The sequence below is a fragment of the Siphateles boraxobius genome, unplaced genomic scaffold, assembly GCF_051911475.1.
Source record: "Siphateles boraxobius isolate OS27281-9 unplaced genomic scaffold, OSU_SipBor_1 73, whole genome shotgun sequence".
Taxonomy (NCBI): Eukaryota; Metazoa; Chordata; class Actinopteri; order Cypriniformes; family Leuciscidae; genus Siphateles; species Siphateles boraxobius.
In genome coordinates, this window is record NW_027509201.1 from 20,001 (window position 1) to 37,500 (window position 17,500).

Sequence of the window (17,500 nt, forward strand, 5' to 3'; positions counted from 1 at the left end):
CCTTAAGTGAAAGCACTTCAAAAAATGGAAGTATGAAAAAGTTATGAAAGTTTAAATTTGCATTAAATCAAATATAGACTTAAGACTTTCCTTTTGGTAGCCCTGCCAGTCTTAGTCCACTAACAGTGAATTTGTGGACGTGTCCCAGGCTGCCAAATATCAGTGCCACAAACTTGCATGCATATCCTAGCTCACTAATCTTTGCAAGGAGGGGTTGGTATTCAGTCATTTTTTCGAAAAAGGCTATGTCCATATACAAATCATAAACACAACCTATTTCAAGGACTAGCATCTCCTTTCTATCTGTACCCATGAGCACAACGTCAGCGGTGTTACAAAACACATCATCAGAGCTGTTAAACCAGTCTGCGATTACTCGTGAGTGTTCATACATAGGAAATATAGATTGAACAGCACTTGCAATGAGATCTACAATACGGTCATGGCGTGCTGTATATAACCCACACACACACACACACTCTCTCTCTCTCACTCACTCACTCACTCACTCACTCACACACACTCACTTAAGCCTGTTTTATGCTTCTGTGTCGAATCGGCGGTGTACCCCCGCAGAAACCTCGGTGTTGCCGCGAACCCCTCCGCCATAGCTCGATGTGCACCTCCAAAACATTTTAACTATGCGTCGAGGCGACGCAGACCACGAGGGCTGTGATTGGTCAGATGCACCGCAATGAGGCCTTCACTCACTCGTTAACTCACACACTCTCACACACTCACTCACTCACTCACTCACACACACACACACACACACTCACACACACACACTCACTCACTCAGGCCCCATCCACACTACTGCGTTTTAGTTTAGAAACGGAGAATTAAAACGAATACGATCTCCGTCCACACCAGCGTTTCAGCTGCGTATTAGAATTGATCTCCGTCCACATTAAAACGACTGAAAACGCGGATCACGTGACCATTCACCTACACTGGGCATGTGTGTGCCGGAGTAAAGAGGAATCAGATTGACTATTCCTCAGATTTCGCTGAGGTTGATAAGTGCCGATCTGGAAATTCGAAAGTTTTCGCACCATTCCTCAGGAACCACAACTTCATTTGTAAAATTATCTCACCATGCGCTGGTTCTTCCCGGCTTAACCCAAAACCAACGCTCCATTTACAGTCGATACCGCCGTTGCACACGGGAATTGTCACAGATCGCTGGAATAATAGCTTGCCTCCGGCGCATGTAGGCAGTTATACCGTTGTAAAATGCAGAATTTACTTGCACTAACGTAACTGGTAGTCCAGGCTGTTGTTGTATGTTTTCTTCCGTTGTACAGTATGACCAGAGAGCCGAGCGTGAGCCTCTGCGTCATCGTTTCTAAAGTCCTCCGTTTCGACCCGTCTTCACTAAAACGCCCTCCGGAGATTCAAAACGCAAAACGGGGTCGGCAGCGTTTCTAAACTTCTCCATTTTAGGTCTTCGTTTTTGCTGTTTTAGTCTGGACGGGAGGTGCAAACGTAGCATAAGGTCTCCGTTTCTAAACTAAAACGTAGTAGTGTGGATGGGGCCTCACACACACACACACACACACACACACACACACACACACACACACACACACACACACACACACACACACACACACACACACACACACACACACACACTCACACACACACACACACTCACTCACTCACACACACACTCACTCACACACACACACTCACTCACTCTCACACACACACACACAAACACAAAACCCCTATAAACCTTCTTTAGCAAGAACAAATGTGGGCGGGGCTTGATTGTGTCCGTGGGGAATTTATTGGATGGTTGTTTTTGCTATTGGCTGATCTCATGTGAGTGACAGGTTATAGCCCCGCCCACATCATCAAAGAAGAGAAGCGATGCTGCAAGAAGATCTTATTCTGATTCAAGATTATTTAAACCAATAATGATGTGCACCGATAAAAAAATAAGCATTTTGATTTTGTGTTTGCAGTTGTTGGATGGCGTGGGAACCCAGTCTCGGAGCGTTTTACGGCCCGGTGGCCTTCATCCTTCTGGTGACCTGCGTCTACTTCATCTTCACCTTCATCCAGTTACGCAAACACCCGGAGAAGAAGTACGAGCTGAAGCCCGTGAGCGAAGAGCAACAGAGACTAGCCGACGTCCACCAGAACGAGACGAGACCCGAACCCGGTCAGTGTCACGGCGGATGCCCGGGCCTCATCAACCCTTCCACGCTAGCTAACGAACACTCGTTTAAAGCTCAGCTGAGGACGACTGCCTTCACGCTGTTTTTATTCCTCACCACGTGGACATTCGGTGCTCTCGCGGTCACACAGGGTCACTTTCTAGATATGATCTTCAGCTGCTTATACGGGGCGTTTTCCGTCACGCTCGGGTTATTCGTGCTAATTCACCATTGCGCGAAACGTGACGACGTGTGGCATTGCTGGTGCGCGTGTTGTCCGGGACGCCGCTTGAATGCTAATAATAAAGCGTGTCACGCACACAAAACCAACGTAAACGGGGACATGCGACATTGCCTTTCGGATTCAGTTTGTCCGGGGAAATCAATTCTGAGCCATTCTCATTGTGCGTGTCAGAATCACAATCACGTGACTTGCTTGACGCCGGTTTCGCCGTGTTGCGCCGCGCTACAGCTTCTCGATGACGAAAACACGCCTCATGTGCTTCTCCACGCCGATCCCGAAGGATACCGACCGGCCGTGCACCTGCACCGCTGCGTGAAACCCGTCAGGACTAAAGCGAGACGCCAACGAGAACTAGCTTTTCGGATTCCCTCGGATGGCGCTAGTGCTAGCGCGCATAGCTCGCGCGCTAACTCCCCACACGACCACATCTGCCACCTCGCTCACGACTCCTGCCATCATCATCATCATCACGTGTGTTGCGCTAAAGACGAGCTCCTGAACGAGACGTTTCTGTGCGGGTGCGGGAAGACGGCGGAGGACGATCTGCATCACACACACATCGAGCTTCACGCTCGCACACACTCGCTCGCCAATCAGAACGGGCTCCTCAAGGGGAACGCGCTGTACCCCCCCGACGGCACGGGGAATATACGCACCGGACCCTGGAGGAACGAAACTACCGTGTAGTTCCAGGGATCGATCCCACTCTAGGATTTAAGAAAGGAACTTTTTTTTTTTTTAGTACCATCACAAGTTTTGTTAGCGGTTTTCCTGCGCTGTTCGTTGTACAGGATGTTTGCATTGGTTCCTCAGAACAAACAAAACAAAACAAAAAACAGGGGCCTCGTTTATAATGACGTGCAAAGAATGATCCTAAATGTGAACGTTTGCGAAAGTTATGACAGTTTATATATATATATAATTTTTGAAATTATGAATTACGTACAATGATACTATATGAATTATTAATAAGTACAATGATACTAACTGTGACAGGTTATGAAATGGTCCTATAAAAAATGTATAATGGGTCCAAATGCACAAAAAAATCCTTAATTTTTTTATATATATATATATATTTTAGATTTTCACAATAAATGTACATGTATCAGTAAGAAGATACTTATAAAGATTCATTTTTTCAGGAAATAATTAATTCGCTATCACAAATCAGTTAAAATGTTGCTCATTTGACCATATAATAATATAAATGCTTATTTATATTCCCAATTCTTTTTCACATATGTATATATACATGTAATCAGTTAAAAATGTTGTTTATTTGATCATATAATAATTTCCCTAATTTTTATTTATTTTTTTACTTTTTTTTTACACTTTCACATATATGTGTATATATACATGTATATATAATGTATGTGTAAAAGAAATCTTATAAATATTTTATTTTTCAGGAAATTAACTAATTAATCACAAATCAGTTAAAAATATTGCTCATTCGATCATATAATAATATAAACGCTTATTTATATTCCCTATTTTTCTTACATACTTTTAGATTTTCACATATATGTATATATACAAAAAAATAGAATAAATATTATTTTTTCAGGAAATAATTATTTCTTAATTCGTTATTACAAATCAGTTAAAATTTTGCTCATTTGAGCATATATTAATATAAAAGCTTCTTATGATTGCCTATTTATCTTTACATTTTCATATTGTTGTATAGTTTTAATTACTGCTCAGTTTCTGCCGTCATAAATCCTGATTTGTTCCTTACTTTTGACATTTAAGCTGAACTCTATGCGTTTGATAAACGAGGCCCCTGGTTTCACTGCAGCATCAGAGTTGGTGCACACGTTCACACTGCAGTTTAATCTGGAGTCACTTCACTTTGTGGAGTTTAATGTGGTTCTTATTTACAGAAGTGGCAAACAAATGTATTTCTGTGCAGCCTGTGCGTGAACATTGTGTTCCAAGCTGGTGAATTTATCTCGACAGGTAACAAACATTGTGTGTGTGTGTGTGTGTGTGTGTGTGTGTGTGTGTGTGTGTGTGTGTGTGTGTGTGTGTGTGTGTGTGTGTGTGTGTGTGTGTGTGTGCAAACTCAACCAAGTTTATGTGATGAAAAGAAGCATTTCAAAGGATTTTGCCATATATTTATTTTCATAGATGTATTGAGAGTCCCTCGAATGTCTAAATCATTTCTGATAAAAACATCCAAATACATGAAAATTCACCAGCAGTTTTGAACCCCTCATAGCCCATCAGCTCAACATGTTTAATATATACTGTGAATATCAACTAGCGAAAACTTAGTAACACACACAAAAGGCCTGCTTCTGTCTTTCTTCTGTTCTGCCGCTGAAATTTGCGATGTAAACAGACAAAGAAGCTTCGTTCCAAATCCCAGTGAGCTCCCTATCTAGACAGCGTTTTAAGGGAACCTAAACACAAGGCAACACTGTATGTGTAACTGTACATCGTAGAGTACATTAAAAAATGCCTCCAACATGACGAAAGAAATATAGATTCAAATATTGTCTTTCAAGACTAAAAAGTATTGATGTAAAACACTTTATTTTAACCATTATTTGTGTGTGATGTGTGTTTTTATGATTATTACAGTACTGTGTCTGCTTAGAAACTTGCTCATTCAATATGAAAAATATTTAGGCTTAAATTTAAGATTTGAATTGCATATTAAATTTAAATTATTTGGATTACACAGTTTTAAAATAAACGAATAAGCTTGATATTTGTCAGACACGCAGGTCAGATTTCTGTAATATTACTAATAAATGAATTTTAAATACACAATAACCAGCTTTATATATTCATCATCAATAAATCCATTTTGTTTCAATCTCATACATCATAACTAACTGAAGTTTGCTTGTTACACAGCTAATCAAATTTTAACCATCTTTTTATCTCAAGAAATTAAATTGTTTTCACAATGAACAGATTTATTCTCATTCTATTTAAATAAATGCATTTTGAAATATGACCATTTAATAAAAGCAAGATGCAGATATTTCGTAATAAACTATGCCATGGTTTTATTAATGCATGACTGACAAATATGAATCACATTAAGTTTATTAGTTTGTTAAATCCGTGGGAAACACTTTACTTAAAGCTTTTATGTATAATGTATTATAAAGGTATTCATAATGTATGCTATAATGCATCTTATTGTAACCAAAGTTAAAATGCATTATAATATTTACAGATTCCTTGGTTTTAATGCATTATACTTTCTAAAGGCATATTCAATTAATAGATAAGTATTATAACTGTGGTTACTATTATTGATGAGATTATGCAATGCATTTTAAGGTGCAATACAAGGCATAATTAATGCATTAAAAAATGTTGATGATGCATGATATTTAAAGGCTTTAAGTGTTTCCAAACGTGTATAATCCACATTTCATATGCAATTGAAATACATAAATGTTTTTTTGTGCGTGTGGAGTGAGTCAGATCCGTCAGTCACGGGCTTTAGTGGCTCACTGGGTTCTGGAACGAGCGAGAGCGTCTCTAGTTGTTCTGTTCCAGATCTGTGCTGATTCTTCACTGTTTCTATGGTGAATCACTGTTCTGTCGTCAAGGAGACGTTGTTTGTGCAAGAACATCATCATTGTGGTACTAGAAGGAAAAATGACAATAATCTGATGCTTGTGATTCATCGGTGAACGGTCGTGTGTGCTTTACATCCCAGACTGTGGAGGAGAAACTGCGCTCGTTCATTCACACGCTTTCTTCATCCTCTGATGCTGTCAGTCGCTCCTCGAAATCTGTCATGTTTCTGTGGAAGCTTGTTTACGCCGCTGAATAAATCAGAAATAATGACGATAATTAAGACTTTTATTTTATCTCACAATTCTGATTTTTTTTCTCATAATTACGAGTTTCTCATAATTCTAATATTTTTTTTCATAATTGCGAGTTTATATCACAAAATTATTATATCACAATTCTAACTTTTTTTTCTCACAATTCTGACCTTTTTTCTAGGAATTGTGGGTTTTTATCTCAAAATTCTGACTTTTTCCCCACAATTTTCACTTTTTTTCTTGCCATTGCGAGTTTATATCACAATTATTCTAAGGAAAAGTTTCAATTGTAGAATATAAACTCACAATTGCAAGAAAGTCAGAATTGAAAGATATAGTCAAACTTCTGAGAATTTTTTTTTTTACATTTTGAGATGGTCGCAATTACCTTTTTAATTTTTTATTCCATGGCGTAAACCAGCTTCTATATATTTCCCCCTAAAATCAAAAGGAAAAAGTTATATTAAAAATATTTTTAAAAATTCTATTATAAAATTCTATTTTCATTAAAGAAAATTAAGCCTATTTTAGGACTATTTTAAGATGTATTCCTTTTATTTATTATTATTTATTTTTATTTCATCATTATTTTTTGCATTGTGATGGGAAATGTTTGTAACTGCCATGACATTACATTATTCTTTTTTTTTATGAATTTAAATGTGACCTGGACATGTTTTTTTTGTTGTTTTTTTTACAATTCTCCAATTTACTTTTAAATTTGACTTTGAAATGGAAAGGTTTCCTCTTGAGGAAGAGCAACAGGTTTAGTGGTATTTAATGCACCGCTTGACAGAAAAGCATAAAAGAGGGTTTAATTTCACGCGTTCCTGTTTCCATGCACCACAGATTGAGATAATAAATATTGAGAGATATTTAAATGAAGAGATGTGTGTGGATGTGGAAGATTTTTTATGATGGTTTATTGCTCAGTATCTGAGTTCATATATACGTTTGATTTGTACAGTATTGTTGTTTTAATGCATTTGTCCATCTTTGTTACTGCAGGATTGATGATTTACACTGTGAGATTTGCTGTCAGTGCTGAAGAGTGAGGAATGAGACACAATTATAACTCAATCCTGTAGAACTGTATGTCTGCACTCCTTTTATTCTTAATACTTCAGATGTTTGACTTTTAACAGCAGATTTTTACAAAAAACACTGCCTCAAATATCAAATTATTCAGTTCAAGAGGTTGCACTCTCGTAAAGTTAGAGTTTATGTCTATGCATTTCCAAAAAATGTCCAATATTTCATCAGCTGAACGTGATTTCTCTGTCCTTAAGCTTCATTTTCATATCCTTCACATTAAACATGCCATGATCTACTGAATAATGTCCATAATTGAGAGTTAAATGATGCTCTGTGATGTCTAACTTGTGGCCAGAATAGAGTTTGATCTGCTCTGAAGCAAGAAAATCTATAATTAAGCAGCGTAACTGCGTCATATTTTTGTGGATACCGTGATACACTATCATTCAAAAGTTTAAGATTAATAAATAAATAAGGAATGGGATAAATTGATCAAAAGTGACAGTAAATATATGTGTTACATGTAAAACATGCATTATAGATTGGAATATTTCACAGTTTTTACTGTATTTTTGATCAAATAAATGCAGTCTTGGTGAGCAGAAGAAACTTCTTTCATAAAAAAATGAATTGATTCAAACTTTTGACTTTTGTGTAGTAACAAAAACATTAGAATTTCAGATTTTAAAGAGTTTTTCAGCCAAAATGTGTATTTTAATCAGGTTTGTGTAGATGCAAATGAAAGAGAGCAGAAAGCAAATAACAACTTACATTTCGTGTGAGTAAATGATGATGGACATGTATCAGCATAACTGTATTTTCCACCATATAATGCAGGTATTCAGTTGTGTGTGTGTGTGTGTGTGTGTGTGTGTGTGTGTGTGTGTGTGTGTGTGTCTGTGTCTGTGTCTGTGTGTGTGTGTGTGTGTGTGTGTGTGTGTTTTGAGACTCGCTCCAGGAGATCGCGCTCACGTGTCGTTCTCAGATTGTCTCAAATCTCTCTGTGTTTGACAGGCGTGAAATCCCTGAATACGGTTAATATATTCAGGGGTCTGAACACAAAACCCCAGAATAGATCAATCTCCTGCCAAAAACTAACTTTTCCAGTCAGATATAGTGTGTGTGAGTGAGACACACACACACACACACACACACACACACACACACACACTCACTCAGTGTTGTGTGTGATTATCTCTTATGTAATTAAAAGCTCTTGAAAGGTTGAAGTGTGTGTGTGTGTGTGAGGAAAGAGTTTCTCGAGTCCAGACCGTGTTCTTCATGATTATCAGTGCAATATAAACCCGTATTGCTTTAAAAATGCATCGATCCCACCTTTAATGCTGTGCTTTATTATCATTTCATTCTTGGGTTTAGTTACAGGCACTTTACACAAAAATGAGTGTCCTTTTTTAATTTATTTTTCATTTAATATATATTTAATTCAATTTCATTATTTGTTTTAGTCCGATAAATAGCATATTCATATTTTTATTTTATTTTATTAATTTAATTAAATTTCATGATTGGTTTTAGTCCACAAATAGGACATAAATTAGTGTCCTTTTATTTTATTTTTTATTCATTTCATTTCATGATTGGTTTTAGTCCAAATAATAGGGTATAAATGAATGTCCTTTTATTTTATATTTAATTAAATTTCATGATTATTTTGGTCCACAAATAGGGTATGAATTAGTCTTTTTAATACATTTTATTTCTATATTTTAGTCCACAAATAGGGTATGAATTAGTCTTTTTAATATATTTTATTTCATTATTTTAGTCCACAAATATGGCAAAAGGCGATTGTCATTTTATTTTTAACATTTTTATTTTGTATTTATTTAATTCAACTTCATTCTTGGTTTTAGTTATGGGCATTTTCCACTAATAGAGTATAAATAATGCTTTATTTATTTGTTTGTTTATTTTATTGCATTTTAGTTATTGGTACTTTCCACAAATAGGGTCTAAATTTAATTCATTCGTTCATTCGTTCGTTTGTTCGTTCATTTATTCAAATCCCCTGTTCTGGAGAGAAAGTGATTTGAGATGTTCATTTTACTATTATCCAAAACAATTAGAATAGCCTGAAATCCCCTTAAAATGATGTTTTTTGCTTGTCCGACTCACTGGTTGTTAATGTTAATTAATGTTAATAAATGTTAATTTAATTAACAGAAATAAATCACATAAATCAGGTACTGTAAATAAAAACACTTTTCTCAAGTGCATTTTAAAAGAAAATTTTATTTCAGTTTTACCATTTAAAAAAATAATGTTTAATTGCCATATGTTTGTAATTATCTGTGAAATTGACTAGCAATTAGGGTGAATTATTGCTTCAAAGTAAATCCAGCATGTGAAGTTGAAGGCAGTTTTTCAATATATATTTTACATAAAAAGAACAAAATATTCGACTGTCACAGTTGGGTTGAAAAAAAGAGTCAAGTAAAGGAAAATAAATGGAGCAATGCTACATTTATTTTGCAAAGAACTCAGGAAACAAGAACAGAACAACCAAACATACAGTAATGTGATGAGATTAGACAAAGAACTGAACAAAACAGGGTTTAAATACACAGACCAAACTAATCAAACGAACAACAGGTGTGCAAATCAATCAAACAATGCAGAACAAAGGAAACTAATTGCATGTTAGTTTCCTTGGTTCTGCATTGTTTCAATCATTTGCACACCTGTTGTTCGTTTGATTAGTTTGGTCTGTGTATTTAAACCGTGTGTTTTGTTCAGTTCCTTGCAAATCAATCAAACAATGCAGAACCAAGGAAACTTACACATAATAAAAGCATCAGCAATGCTTCTATCGCTTCTTTCCACCACTTTCTCACCTGTGTTTTGATCTGGTGATTCTGTACTCTTATAGAAAATGCGTAATAACAGTGTAAACATGGTGGGGAAAGAGTTAATATTAATTTTCTGAACTGTCTAAATGCATGAGTCCAGTCTTTTAATGAAGTGCTGTAAATGTGGATGTGTGTCAAACGATGGCTTTATATTTGATACGACTGACACTTATCTTACATAAGGACACATTCATAATCAAGAGTCTCCGTCCTTTATGTGACATTAGCTAATGAAACCATATTCCTGTATGTACATATCCATTATCTGTCTCACATTCACACAGCGTGTGTCCTGATAATGAACACGTAACGTACAGTAAACGTGATTAGCATGCTAGTGTTGCCCTTGACATGCGTTTGTTCTCGGAGAGGGAGAAAACGGATGGATTGAAGGTGACAGAAGAGCGATAGAGAGATTGTGACGCAGCAAAACACACACACTGATCTGATTGAAAACACACTCGAGGGGTGAAAGACATCAGAGCATCTCACAGACGCTTCAGGAAAACATCAGCTTCACAAATATCCAAACATTCTTAAATCAAGAAGAACTTGTTTTCCCTCTGAATTACAGTATGTTGATTTTTCTGACCGCACTGGCAGATATTTGTTCTAGTTTTAAGCATGAAAACGTCATTTTGATACATTTTTCAGAAAGCAAGACTTAATATCTTCAGTCATTCTGCTTCTCCAGTAAATGTATCTTGATTTAAGAATGTTTAGATATTTGTGCTGGAAAACAAGACAGAAACACTGAGCATTTTTTGCAGTGTGTTGGTCTTTCGTGTGTGCAACAGAATTCATGTTCAAATTCAACTGAGTCAGATTCGAGTTCAAATTCAACTGAGTCAGATTCGAGTTCAAATTCAACTGAGTCAGATTTGAGTTCAAATTCAACTGAGTCAGATTCGAGTTCAAATTCAACTGTTTAAATTTCCAATTCAACTGATTAAAATTGAAGTTCCAATTCAGATTCGAGTTCAAATTCAACTGAGTCAGATTCGAGTTCAAGTACAACTGATTCAGATTCGAGTTCAAATTCAGCTGATTCAGATTCAAGTTTAATTTCAACTGATTCAGATTCGAGTTCAAATTCAACTGATTCAGATTTGAGTTTAATTTCAACTGATTCAGATTCGAGTTCAAATTCAGCTGATTCAGATTTGAGTTTAATTTCAACTGATTCAGATTCAAGTTCAAATTCAACTGATTCAGATTTGAGTTCAAATTCAACTGATTCAGATTCAAGTTTAATTTCAACTGATTCAGATTAAAGTTCAATTTCAACTGATTCAGATTCGAGTTCAAATTCAACTGATTCAGATTTGAGTTCAAATTCAACTGATTCAGATTCAAGTTTAATTTCAACTGATTCAGATTCAAATTAATTTCAACTGATTCAGATTCAAGTTCAATTTCAACTGATTCAGATTCGAGTTTAATTTCAACTGATTCAGATGTGAGTTTAATGTCAACTGATTTAAATTTCCAATTCAACTGATTCAGATTTGAGTTCAAATTCAACTGATTCAGATTTGAGTTCAAATTCAACTGATTCAGATTCAAGTTTAATTTCAACTGATTCAGATTCAAATTTAATTTCAACTGATTCAGATTAAAGTTCAATTTCAACTGATTCAGATTCGAGTTCAAATTCAACTGATTCAGATTTGAGTTCAAATTCAACTGATTCAGATTCAAGTTTAATTTCAACTGATTCAGATTCAAATTTAATTTCAACTGATTCAGATTCAAAAGTTCAATTTCAACTGATTCAGATTCGAGTTTAATTTCAACTGATTCAGATGTGAGTTTAATGTCAACTGATTTAAATTTCCAATTCAACTGATTCAGATTTGAGTTCAAATTCAACTGATTCAGATTTGAGTTCAAATTCAACTGATTCAGATTCAAGTTTAATTTCAACTGATTCAGATTCAAATTTAATTTCAACTGATTCAGATTCAAGTTCAATTTCAACTGATTCAGATTCGAGTTTAATTTCAACTGATTCAGATGTGAGTTTAATGTCAACTGATTTAAATTTCCAATTCAACTGATTCAGATTTGAGTTCAAATTCAACTGATTCAGTGTCACGGTAGACATATTCTCTGTTCCTTCTAGTCTTGTGTTTATGTTGTTGGGTGAGTGCACGTGTGTAGTGGGTGTGAGTGTATGACATCACCTGATCCGCTCCAGCTGATCGTCATTCATCACCAGCTGCAATCAATCTCACGACTCTTTAAATACTTACCGCTGTTCTATCATCCCTGTCAGATCGTTGTTTGATGTCCTGCGTGTTGGTGTTCCGGTGTTCTGTTCCTGCTTTGTGTTCCTGTTCCTCGTCGTCTGCATCTGGTTCTCCTGTCTTCTCACCGTCACCTCCGCACCGCACTTCTTCACGGATCCTGGCCATCGAAGTCCCTGCGTCACGGTGTTCCTCCTGCATGTACTGTATTCTTATTATTCATCCATTAAACTGTTAACTCGCAACTGCTTCCTGTCCTTCATCCAGACATTATGACAGAACGATCTGACCGTCAAATGGAAGCAGCGAGTTCATCTTCGGGATCTTTGGAAGAATTTATCCAACATAGCATTCGGAGGATGGATTCTCAGCAGCGGGATATCGGCGACACGGGCCGGGCAGTACAAGCATTAGTGACGCAGGTGTCCGAGCTCACCCAGCAGATCCAACGCCTACAGAATCCCGCTGCGCCGCCCACGCCGGCCGTTCCCCCACCACCTCCAGAGAGACCATCGCAGACCGAGCCCCGCCTACCGGTACCAGAGTCATACGCTGGAGAACCAGCCTTTTGCAGAGCGTTTCTGACACGCTGCTCCATGCACTTCGCTCTTCAACCACATACTTTCAACACGGAACAGGCTAAAGTGGCGTTCGTGCTGACGTTGCTAACCGGGAAGGCGGCGCTTTGGGGAACGGCGGTGTGGGAGAATCAGAATCCATGCTGCGCCTCGTTCCAGACCCTCGCCGCCGAGATGAGGAAGGTATTCGATCGGGCTGTCTCTGGGAGGGAGGCAGCCAGAGCATTGGCGGACCTTCGTCAGGGAGAGAAATCTGTCTCCGACTTCTCGATCGAGTTTCGGACCTTGGCGGCGGAGTGCGGCTGGAACGAGGAGGCGCAGTGGGATATGTTCCTGCATGGGTTGGCTGACCACGTCCAGAAAGAGATTTACGCCCTGGATCTGCCGACCACACTGAATGGCCTCATTGATCTTGCTCTGCGGGTGGACGCTCGACTGTCAAGAGTCGAGCGTCGGATTCCGTCCACCCGTACCTTTGGAGGAAATGACGGGACACGATCCAGCGGCAGGGACGTGGTCAGCCCCGTCTACGATCCCGAGCCCATGCAGGTGGGTCGAGCTCGGCTTTCCCGGGAGGAGAGGGAGAGGCGGAGGTCCCAGGGCCTTTGCCTGTATTGTGGAGGAGCGGGACATTTTGCTTATAATTGCCCGGTAAAAGGCCAAGCCCGATAGTAAACTTGAGGCTACTATCGGGTGGGATCTCCGCCAGGAAGACCTCATCAGCGACTACATCTACCTCCACGCTCCTCCCGGTGAGACTAAGATGGTCAGTCCATCAGCACGACTGCCAAGCACTTCTGGACTCTGGGGCTGAAGGTAATTTTATGGACCACACTTTTGCACAGAGATTTCAGATTCCCCTCAGAACTCTCACTCATAGGATCGCTGTTCACGCACTAAATGGACAAGAACTCCCCACCATTTCCCTCTCCACTCAAGACATTACCCTTATCACTTCTGGCAATCACTCTGAGACAGTTTCATTCTACATCATGGATTCACCTCTTGCACCCGTCGTCCTCGGACATCCCTGGCTCCTCCAACACAATCCCCGGGTGGACTGGTTTCATGGATCAGTGCTGGAGTGGAGCAAGGAATGTCATAAGTCTTGTCTCGTGTCTGCTTGTTCGTCTGTGCCTGTTTCTGTTTTTCAGGAGGAAACAGGGGATCTGTCTAACGTGCCCGCAGAGTATCTGGATCTGAAGGAGGTGTTCAGTAAGTCTCGTGCTGCTTCTCTTCCTCCGCATCGTCCCTATGACTGTGCTATAGATTTACTGCCAGGTAAGTCTCCGCCTAAGGGCAAGTTATATTCACTTTCTATTCCAGAAAGAGAGGCTATGGAGAAATACATTTCTGATTCTCTAGCAACCAAGTTCATTCGCCCTTCCTCTTCTCCAGCGGGGGCGGGGTTCTTTTTTGTGGGGAAGAAGGACGGTTCTCTGCGACCTTGTATTGATTACCGGGGGTTGAATAACATCACGGTAAAGAATACGTATCCTTTGCCGCTGATGTCTTCAGCCTTCGAGAGGTTGCAGGGAGCGTCTATCTTCACAAAATTGGATTTGCGTAACGCTTATCATTTGGTTCGCATTAGGGAGGGGGATGAGTGGAAAACTGCTTTTAACACCCCCAGGGGGCACTTTGAATATTTGGTCATGCCTTTTGGGTTGTCCAACTCCCCAGCAGTTTTCCAGGCACTGGTCAATGACGTGTTGCGAGATATGATCGATCAGTTCATATATGTCTACCTGGATGACATATTGATTTTTTCTTCTTCTCTCCAGGAACATGTGCAACACGTCCGACGAGTGCTTCAGAGGTTGCTAGAGAATGGGCTTTTTGTCAAGGCGGAGAAATGCGATTTTCATGCACAGTCGGTTCCGTTCTTGGGACACATCGTGTCGTCTGAAGGTATGCGGATGGACCCTGAGAAGATCAAGGCTGTGGTGAATTGGCCAACCCCGGATTCTCGCAAGGCCCTGCAGAGGTTCCTGGGGTTCGCCAATTTCTACCGGCGTTTTATTCGCAATTTCAGCCAACTAGTCGCTCCTCTGACTGCCTTGACCTCCCCCAGAACTACGTTCAGGTGGTCTGACACGGCGGAAGCCGTGTTTACCAAACTGAAAGGCCGCTTTGTTTCAGCCCCCATCCTTGTCGCCCCTGATCCCTCACGTCAGTTCATGGTGGAGGTCGACGCGTCAGAGGTGGGAGTAGGTGCAGTGTTGTCCCAACGCTCTCCGGCAGACGACAAGATGCATCCCTGCGCGTTTTTGTCCCATCGTTTGTCACCAGCCGAACGTAACTACGACATTGGTAACAGAGAGCTGTTGGCAGTTAAGTTAGCATTGGAGGAATGGCGCCACTGGTTAGAAGGGTCGGGGGTACCTTTTATCGTCTGGACTGATCACAAGAACCTAGAATACATCAGAACCGCCAAAAGATTGAACTCCAGGCAGGCTCGGTGGGCACTTTTTTTCGGTCGTTTTGACTTTACTCTTTCTTACCGTCCGGGTTCCAAGAACATCAAACCCGACGCCTTGTCTCGCATATTTGATTTTTCCGAACGCCCGTCTACTCCCGAGTGCATTTTACCCGAAACTCTATTCGTTTCCACACTCACATGGGAGGTCGAATCGAGGGTCGAGAAGGCCTTAGAAGGGGTAACGCCTCCGCCCGGTTGCCCACCGAATCGTTTGTTTGTGCCGGAGGGATTACGGTCTGACGTTATCCAGTGGGGTCATGGCTCCAATATAGCTTGCCATCCAGGAGTTAATCGCACTAGCTTTTTAGTCAAGCAACGATTCTGGTGGCCACTTATGGCTCGCGACATTCACGATTTTGTTTTGGCCTGCTCGGTTTGTGCTACTGGTGAGACTTCCAATCGACCTCCAGACGGGTTACTTCAGCCGCTGTCGGTTCCTTCGAGACCCTGGTCCCATATCGCTCTAGATTTTATCACCGCCCTCCCCCCCTCTCAGGGGAACACAGTCGTTTTGACTGTGGTGGACCGGTTCTCGAAGGCAGCCCATTTTGTTCCCTTACCCAAATTACCCTCAGCTAAGGAGACAGCGGTGACGGTCGTTGACCACGTTTTTCGGTTACATGGCCTCCCGATTGACGTGGTTTCCGACAGGGGACCCCAGTTCGTGTCCAAATTTTGGCAAGAGTTTTGTAGATTATTGGGGGCGACGGTTAGTCTATCCTCTGGGTTTCATCCCCAGAGCAATGGTCAAACCGAGAGGGCCAATCAGGATTTGGAGAGAGTGTTGCGATGTTTGGTCTCCAAGAATCCTTCCTCATGGAGCCAACAGTTGTCTATGGTGGAGTACGCCCACAACACGTTGCCAGTGTCAGCCACGGGCCTATCTCCGTTCGAGTGTAGCGTAGGTTACCAGCCACCAATTTTTCCCAGTATGGAATCCGAGGTTGCGGTCCCCTCCGCTCACGCCTTTGTTCAGAGGTGTCACCGCACCTGGATTAGAGCCCGTGAGACTCTACTCCAGGTGGGGGCGCGCACCAAGGCCAAGGCCGATCGCCACAGGTCAAAGCCTCCCGTATACGTCGTTGGTCAAAAAGTGTGGCTTTCAACTAAGAACATTCCACTGCGCACCGTCTCTAATAAGCTTGCACCCAAATTTATTGGCCCGTTTCCGGTCACCAAGATCATTAGTCCGGTGGCAGTCCGCCTCAAGTTACCTCCAGCGTACAGGAGGGTCCATTCCGCCTTTCATGTATCCAAAATTAAACCCGTGTTTCATTCTCATATTAATCCGCCCGTCCCGGTTCCTCCCCCACCGCGGCTCGTAGATGGGGAGACCACATATTCGGTTAATCGTATTCTGGACTCTAGGCGGAGAGGACGCGGATTTCAGTACTTGGTGGACTGGGAAGGTTACGGTCCGGAGGAGAGAAGTTGGGTGCCTGCTAGAGACATCCTGGATCACTCCCTTATCGATGATTACAATCGACAGGTAACGGAGTCTGGGAACGCCAGGAGCCGTTCTTAGGAGGAGGGGTACTGTCACGGTAGACATATTCTCTGTTCCTTCTAGTCTTGTGTTTATGTTGTTGGGTGAGTGCACGTGTGTAGTGGGTGTAGTGGGTGAGTGTATGACATCACCTGATCCGCTCCAGCTGATCGTCATTCATCACCAGCTGCAATCAATCTCACGACTCTTTAAATACTTACCGCTGTTCTATCATCCCTGTCAGATCGTTGTTTGATGTCCTGCGTGTTGGTGTTCCGGTGTTCTGTTCCTGCTTTGTGTTCCTGTTCCTCGTCGTCTGCATCTGGTTCTCCTGTCTTCTCACCGTCACCTCCGCACCGCACTTCTTCACGGATCCTGGCCATCGAAGTCCCTGCGTCACGGTGTTCCTCCTGCTTGTACTGTATTCTTATTATTCATCCATTAAACTGTTAACTCGCAACTGCTTCCTGTCCTTCATCCAGACATTATGACATTCAGATTAAAGTTCAATTTCAACTGATTCAGATTCGAGTTCAAATTCAACTGATTCAGATTTGAGTTCAAATTCAACTGATTCAG

General features: G+C 40.6%; 1 protein-coding gene across 1 annotated transcript in view; it reads left to right on the forward strand.

Annotated features, from left to right (window-relative positions):
* LOC143724393 (adhesion G protein-coupled receptor A1-like) overlaps window positions 1-3,325 on the forward strand; it is an 18,113-nt gene extending 14,788 nt beyond the window's left edge. Inside the window, exon 3 of the mRNA XM_077217390.1 lies at window positions 1,974-3,325. Coding sequence (XP_077073505.1) covers window positions 1,974-3,099 — 1,126 coding nt within the window. The 3' untranslated portion in view covers window positions 3,100-3,325. The remainder of the gene's footprint in view (window positions 1-1,973) is intronic.
* Window positions 3,326-17,500: the final 14,175 nt, after the last annotated feature.